At 59.3% G+C, this 7,097-nt stretch overlaps 2 protein-coding genes across 2 annotated transcripts; both read right to left on the minus strand.

Annotated features, from left to right (window-relative positions):
* Positions 1-667: 667 nt before the first annotated feature.
* SCP_2200010 (hypothetical protein) lies at positions 668-974 on the minus strand (the record flags this gene model as incomplete). The annotated part of the gene is made up of 2 exons (XM_027765392.1): positions 668-810; positions 872-974. The coding sequence occupies 2 exons, from the start codon at positions 972-974 to the stop codon at positions 668-670; spliced, it is 246 nt and encodes an 81-aa protein (XP_027621193.1).
* A 604-nt stretch (positions 975-1,578) lies between these two features.
* On the minus strand, positions 1,579-5,146 carry SCP_2200020 (hypothetical protein; the record flags this gene model as incomplete). Its single annotated transcript, XM_027765393.1, has 10 exons — positions 1,579-1,736; positions 1,790-1,954; positions 2,018-2,832; positions 2,899-3,198; positions 3,251-3,519; positions 3,573-3,670; positions 3,726-4,065; positions 4,353-4,722; positions 4,776-4,933; positions 5,015-5,146. 10 exons carry the CDS (start codon positions 5,144-5,146, stop codon positions 1,579-1,581), a joined length of 2,805 nt encoding a protein of 934 aa, XP_027621194.1.
* Between the last annotated feature and the right edge of the window lie 1,951 nt (positions 5,147-7,097).

The following is a 7,097-nucleotide window of genomic DNA, read 5'->3' on the forward strand; positions in this document are numbered from 1 at the left end:
CGAGCAGACTCTGCTCGGCTGTGGGAGCTGAGCTCTGCACGGATACTGCAAGAATATTCAGTGCGGTGCATCAACACAAATCAGAGAAAACACGTAGAAACGCGCGGAGACTTACCAGGCCGTCAGTCTCGCCGTCCGGCACGACGCGCCAGCTGCCCTCAACGTAGCGGCTGCTTGCCATCGGCGCAACAGATGAGAATCGCGTACATACCTACACGGCCTCGCTCAGAGCCCGCCACCCTTTCGCCCAGTGACAACGACGCGCACGCGCGCCGAACTACGTTCGAGCGTGTAGCTTGCGCGCGGGCGTCATGGCGACCGCGACTGCTTGGACGACGGCGGAGTGCGGGTTGGACGTTGTAGCGGAAGGACCGGGGAGAGAGTAGAGGACAAAGGAGAATGGGACTGGCAGTGAGCAGAATCCAACAAGAGCCAGCATGAAAAAACTTAGATCGCGTTGCGTGACACGTCTTCTCGTGTATTCAAAGTCTCCCGCCGTCGATGTGCAGTCCCCGTCCGTGTGTGTTCACTCTGCAGTGCTACTTGAAACAACTATATTTTTTCGGCCGTATCTTGAGCCCCAAGCGCGACCGCACTTTGTACAGTAGATATAATACTAGCACACGTACGTGGGTCTTCTCCGAGATCGCGACCCGTGCCTTCTTGTTTACTGCGGCTGTATAACAACTTCGGCGTGCGTCTCCAGAAGCACGTCGACTTCGTCGGGCTCTCCGAGCGCGAGGCACATTGATAGCGTGGACGCGGACGACGCCAGCGTTATGCGGAGGCACAACGCACCGATCTCGCAACCTGCTAGAACACCAAGTGTCAGTACGTCCGAATGTACACACAGAGAGGAAACGACACGCACCGAGAACGAAAGCGACAGCACGGCCTTCCCAGGGTCCAAGTGCCATCAGAGCGAAGTGCACGCCGCGGAGGAAGGAGCGGTGTCTGTGCCCGCCCTTGTGCATAATGTGCACGGGCGTGAATCCGCCGTGTACGCACCATCTCCATCTGCACCGTCGGAGCGCAGGACGGAGATGAAGATTCAAGTCAACCTGCGTCTGCGCGCCGTCGGAAATGGTCGTGAGCGTGGATGTAGTGCTTGTCTTCAAACTCAATGGGGAGCGTGTCGCGCGGAGACGGTTGTCGAGAATCAGGGCACCAGGGGAACAGCATCTGTATCTCGAAAGTCAGATAATGCGACTCGGCCCTAGGCCGATCCCGCGCCAACAACGGGTCTGCGCGAGGGGAAAATACTTACAGCGTTGCAAAGCTGCACCAGCGGTTGGCGCACGGGATGACGTCCGTCGTCGACACGGACCCTGCAAGATCGAGAGGACGCGCTGAGATGGTGGGTGGGGAAGGCCGCGCCGCTGTTGCACCTAGGTGGCCGGCGCGACAACGACGCGGCTGCAAAATGTTAGCAGCTCGGAATAGGGACAGAAGGTTTTTTTTGGACTCACCTGGAATGCCCTTCGTCCTCCGAAAACCGACGTGCCGCGGAACAGTCACGTTCGACGTCCTGGAAGAGCGAGGCGGAGGGTGGAGGCCGGTGCGACGACCGGGGAGCCGTCATTCACCGTGGTGGACCTGCGCGCGAAGAGGAGGGTCGACGAAGGGTGCAGGGAGGTGGAGTCGGGTGTGGTGAGGCTTCGCAGGGCCTCCGCGACCGCGAGGACGAGGCTGCATGCCGCTGTCGCACCGCGGTGGCTGGCGCGACAAAGACGTGGCTGCAAAATGTTAGCACCGCGGGATAGGGACAGAAGGCTTTTTTTGGACTCACCTAGAATGCCCTTCGACCTCCGAAAGCAAACGTGCCGCTGAACGGTGGCGTTCGACGGCCTGGGGGAGCGCCAGGACGAGGACGGTGGCGTCGACAAGAGCAGGATGGCGGTGGTGGCTTGCTCGCGCGGACGAGGACGGCGGTGGATCGTTCGCGGACGGCGGGCTTCAAGTGGGTGAAGGTTGTTAGCACCGTTAAAAAAGCCGAAAAAATATTTGTCTTACTCACCTACACTGCCCGAGCAGTGCTGGGCAAACTTGCATTCAAACGCGTTGCGTTTGAGTGTGCGAGGGGGGTCCTGGTCGAGCGACCGGCGCTCGATGTTGCAGGGGAGGTCCGGAGGGCAGTCGTTCACCACGGAGGGTAAACGCGCGTCGAAGAGGGTAGGATGAGGGTTCTGGAAGGTGATGCGTGCCAGCGTCGGGGCCTGGAGACCGCGAGGAGGGCGGTCAGCGTGGTCGTTCCACTGCAGCGGCCAGCCTGACGACCGGAGCGCGATCGTTCGCTGTGGATGGCGAACGTGGTCGAGGAAGGTTGGCTGAGGTGATGGGGTCCAGCGTCGGGGCCTGCAGACCGCGAGGAGGGACCTGGGCGCGGTCGTTGCACTGTGGTGGCCCGCGTCACGATCAAGGCGCGATCTTTCACTGCATACGGCGATCGCGGGTCGAGGAAGGTTGGGTGACGGTGCTGAGAGGTGACGCGGGCTTTCGCCGGTGGCTGGAGACCGCCAGGAGGGAGCTTGGCGCCATTGCGGCACCGCGGTGGCCAGCGCGATGATCGCTGTTCCGTCGTTCGCTGTTGTGGGCCTGCGTGCGTCGAAGAGGGTTGAGGGAGGGTGCGAGGAGGTGGTGAGAGGCTGCGCGGAGCCTCGCGGGGCCTTGGGGACCGCGTGGTTGGGGCTGCACGCCGTCGTCGCACCGCGGTAGCCAGTGTGGCGACGCGGGTGGCGTCGTTCGCCGTCGTGGGCCTGCGTGTGTCGGGGAGGGTGCAGGGACGACGGGCAGAGGTGGGCCGGGCCTTCGCAGGGCCATGCAGATCGTGGGCTGGGGGGGTTCGCGCCGTCGTCGCACCGCGGTAGCCAGTGTGGCGACGCGGGTGGCGTCGTTCACCGTCGTGGGCCTGCGCGGGTCGAAGACGGCCGATGAAGGGTGCTGGGAGGTGGAGAGAGGCTGCCCGGGGCCTCGCGGGCCTTGGCAACGCTGCAATTGGGGCTGCGAGCCTTCGTCGCACCGCGGTGGCCGGCGCGACCATCGCGTCGCCGTCGTTCGCCGCCGCGGGCCTGCGCGGTTCGAAGAGGGTCGGGAGAGGACACAGGGAGGTGGTGAGGTGTTGCGAGGGGCCTCCGCGACCGCGAGGAAGGGGCTACACGATGTTGTTGCACCGCAGTGGCTGGCGCGACAACGACGTGACTGTAAAAAGTTAGCAGGGCGCCACAGGGACAAAGGATTCTTTTTTTCTCACCTGGACTTCCCTTCGACCGCCCAAAACAAACGCACCGCCGAACGTTTGCGTTCGATGGCCTGGGGGAGCGCGAGGCGGAAGGGGAGGCGAGTGCTACGACCGGGGCGCCGTTGTTCGCTGCGGCGGGCCTGCGAGGGTCGAGGAGGGTCAGGAGAGGGTGCGGGGAATGGGCGGGGAGGGGCGGTGGGCCTGCGAGGGGTCTCTGCGACCGCGAGGGGGGTGCAGCGCGCTGCTATTGCACCGCGGTGGCCGGAGCGACAACGATGCGGCTGCAAAAGGTTAGCACGGTGCGATAGATACAAAAGTTTTTTTGTTTACTCACCTGGACCGCGCTCTTCGACCTCCGCGAACAGATGGGGACCTTGGGGACCACGAGGTGGCGGCCGTTCCACCGCGGTGGCCGGTGCGACGACGAGGGGACTGCGAAAAGTTAGCACGGCAGTATATAGATATAAAAAGCATTTTTTGAACTTACCTCGGGTGCCCTTGAACCTCCGAGAACGAACGCGCCGCCGAACGTTTGCGTTCGACGGCGTGGGGCAGCGCGAGGTGGAAGGTGGAGGGTGCAGGTGTCGCCGAGAACGCGGTGCCGACGCGCCGCGTTCGAGAGCAAACCGGAACGGGCGAGGGACAGAAGCAGGAGAAGAATAAATAAAAGCAGAGCAACGCCGAGGAGAGCCTCCTCGGCGTTGTGGAAGGGTGTCGCGGCGGTGAGCCAAGCAGGAGGAGCGCGAAGCTAAGTCCAACCGGCGCTTGTTGGGCGGCGGCTTTCCCACGCCCCGCCGGCCGTTATGCTTAATCGCGAGGCCGCTACGCTGAGGGGCGGCGCTTAGTCGGGGCCGTTATGCTTAGTCGCGGGGCCGTTATGCTTATTAACGGGGCCGTTATGCTTAGTAGCGGGGCCGTTATGCTTATTAGCGGGCCAGTGACGGCAGTAGAAGCGGCATTAGTAGCAGTTTCCGCCTGTGTAAGCTCCGCGCCGCCCTCATTTTCCTCCAGCACTTCAGGTTCGGTAGGGTCAATGTATATGTCCAATAACGAGCAAAATAGCGATCGCAGAGGCGACGCAAACGACGGGTGTGAGTGTAAGGATCAGACGGACCATAACACACACAAAGTAGCTGGCGACAACGGCATAGATGATCACGAAGACATGCTCGTCACGGAGCTCACGGAAACACAATACGTCGGGGCTTGGAGACCGCGAGAAGGGAGGTCGGCGTGGTCGTTGGATCGCGGCGGCCGGCGTGGGGACCGCAGTGCTGTCGCTCGCTGCAGAGGGCCTCTGCAGGTCGAGGGGTCGACGGATGGTGCTGGGAGGTGATGCGAGCCAGCGTCGAGCCTCCGCAGGTCGAGGAGGGTCGGGGGATGGTGCTGGGAGGTGACGCGGGCCAGCGTCGGGGTCTGGAGACCGCGAGGAGGGAGCCGGGAGCAGTCGTTGCAGCACCGTGGCCGACGCGATGACAACTACACTATAGGAGATTAGCATGGATAAAAACAAATAATGTGTGTCTGTTTGACTCACCTGGGCTCTCTGCAACCTTCCAGAATGAACGCGCGGTCGAACGTTTCCGTTCGACGGTGCAGGAGACCGCGATCCTCAGGTTCGCCCTCCCAAAGGCGAATGTGTGTTAACGAGGGTAGGAGGTGGATGCGAGGGGGTGTCGTAGGCGTTCGTCGGGCCTTAGGAACCCCCAGGAGGTCGCGAGGAGGGGGCGGGATGGCTTCATCGCACTGCGCTGGCCGGTGCGACGATCAGGGCACCGCCGTTCGCCCCTGAGGTCTTGCATGCGTCGAGGAGGCTCGAAGGAGAGTGCAGGGAGGTGGAATGGGGTTTCGCGGGGCCTCGCGAGGCCTTGGCAACAGCGAAGAGGGAGCTGCGAGCCGCTGTTGCATTGTGGTGGCCCGCGCGACGACAACTACGCTGTAAAAGATTAGCACGACTGAAAACAAACAAGAAGAGTTTGTTTGGCTCACCTGGGCCCTCTCGAACCCTCCTGAATGAATGCGGGGTGAAGCGTTTCCGTTCGATGGCGCAGGGGACCGCGAGCCTCAGGCTGAGGTGGAGGTCTAGGTGTCGCCACGGAAACACGACGGTGACGTTAGTCAGTTAGGTTAGTTCTGCCTACGACCCGTTGTACGGTTCGCAGGTAGTTTCGAGCCCCCTCGATGGGCGAATGGAAGAGTTTTGAAAGGAGGTGAGCGTACCTCGTTGCCGCTGGTGCGCGCCCGCCCACTTCCCTCGCCTGTATCTTCACAACGACGAGGCCGTTCTCCCCGAGCGGGGTCTCGTCTTGTAGCCACGACCGTCGTCTACCTGACCCTATCGCGTTCGAGGGATTTGAGTGTGCGCAACATCAGAAACGAAGGGAGAGAACTCACCAAGGGCGCGCCGGCGCGCACCCCGCCACTTCGCCCGGCTGTATCGTCGACCAAACTCTTGAACCCCTCCCGAAATCGGTAGTATCTTGAAGCCAGACGGCCAGGCTATCGGACGATATACAATATGAGGTGAGGGGTAGAGGGTGAGGACGAGAAAAAATCGAGGAGTCGAAGACGCGCGAGGTGGGAAAGTCGGCTGATTGCCGCCGGTGGCCACGGCGACCCAGATCTCCGTCGAACTGTATCTTCGGGTAGTTGGTAGATTCGATGTCGGGCGATCTTTTGAGATAGCCGAGGGACCGAAACGAGGGAGGAAGGAAGGGATACAGGGGCGGAAAGTCGGGCGGCCTAACGTAGCGTTAGGCCTGTGGCCTATAGATAGGAAACATTCGTATCTCGCTTACGACACTCCGTATGTGGTCTACTATGCTCCGTATGCCATTCACGGTACTCTGTATGCTGCCCGTAATAAGCGTTCGTATGTCGCTTATAAGTATTTTTTGTACGCCGCTTAGAAGTATTTGTATGCCATCCACGAACGTTTGTATGTCGCCTACGACGCTCGGCATGTGGTCTACGACGCTTTGTATGTGGTCTACGACGCTTTGTATGTGGTCTACGAATGTCGGCACGTGGTCTATAAATGTTTGTATGTGGTTTACGACACTCTGTACGCGGTCCACGGTATTCTGTATGCGGCCTATAGTACTCTGTATGCGGTCTACAACGTGCGGTCGATTTTTATTAAAGCGTGATAAAAGCGTGATATGTATGTCGCCTTCGATGCTCTGTATGCGGTCTATGCATGTCGGTACGTGGCCTATGGTACTCTGTATGCTGCCTATAACAAATGTTCGTATGTCGCTTATGACAATTTTTTGTATGACCCTCAGAAATATTTGTATGTCATCTACCAACATTCGTATGTTGCCTACGACGCTCTGTATGCGGTCTACAAATGTCGGTACGCGGTCTACGGTACTCTGTATGCGGTCTACGACGTACGGTCGATTTTTATGAAAGCCTGATAAATGCGTGATACAATACATCGATACGAAATGATAACGTTCCTCACCGAACCACTAACCGAAACACTAAACCTCACCTAATCCTCACTCTAATCCTCACCTAATCTGACTATAACCGAAACTATAACCGAAACACTAATACCTCTAACGTGGTGTGACTCTAATCTAACCCTCTAACGGATACTCGAAATCACGTCGTCCTCGGACTACGATGTATGTCTGGTATGTCGGTTATAAATATTCGTATGCCGCTTTGAAATATTCTTATGTCGGTTACGACACTCTGTATGTGGTCTACTATGCTCTGTACGCCGTTTGCGGTACTCCGTATGCTGCCTGTAATAAATGTTGGTATGTCGCTTATAATGATTTTCTGTCTGCCGCTTAGAAATATTTGTATGCCGCATAGAAATATTTGTATGTCGGTTACGTCACTC

The sequence above is a fragment of the Sparassis crispa genome (genome assembly GCF_003851025.1).
Source record: "Sparassis crispa DNA, contig_000021F, whole genome shotgun sequence".
NCBI classification, from domain to species: Eukaryota; Fungi; Basidiomycota; class Agaricomycetes; order Polyporales; family Sparassidaceae; genus Sparassis; species Sparassis crispa.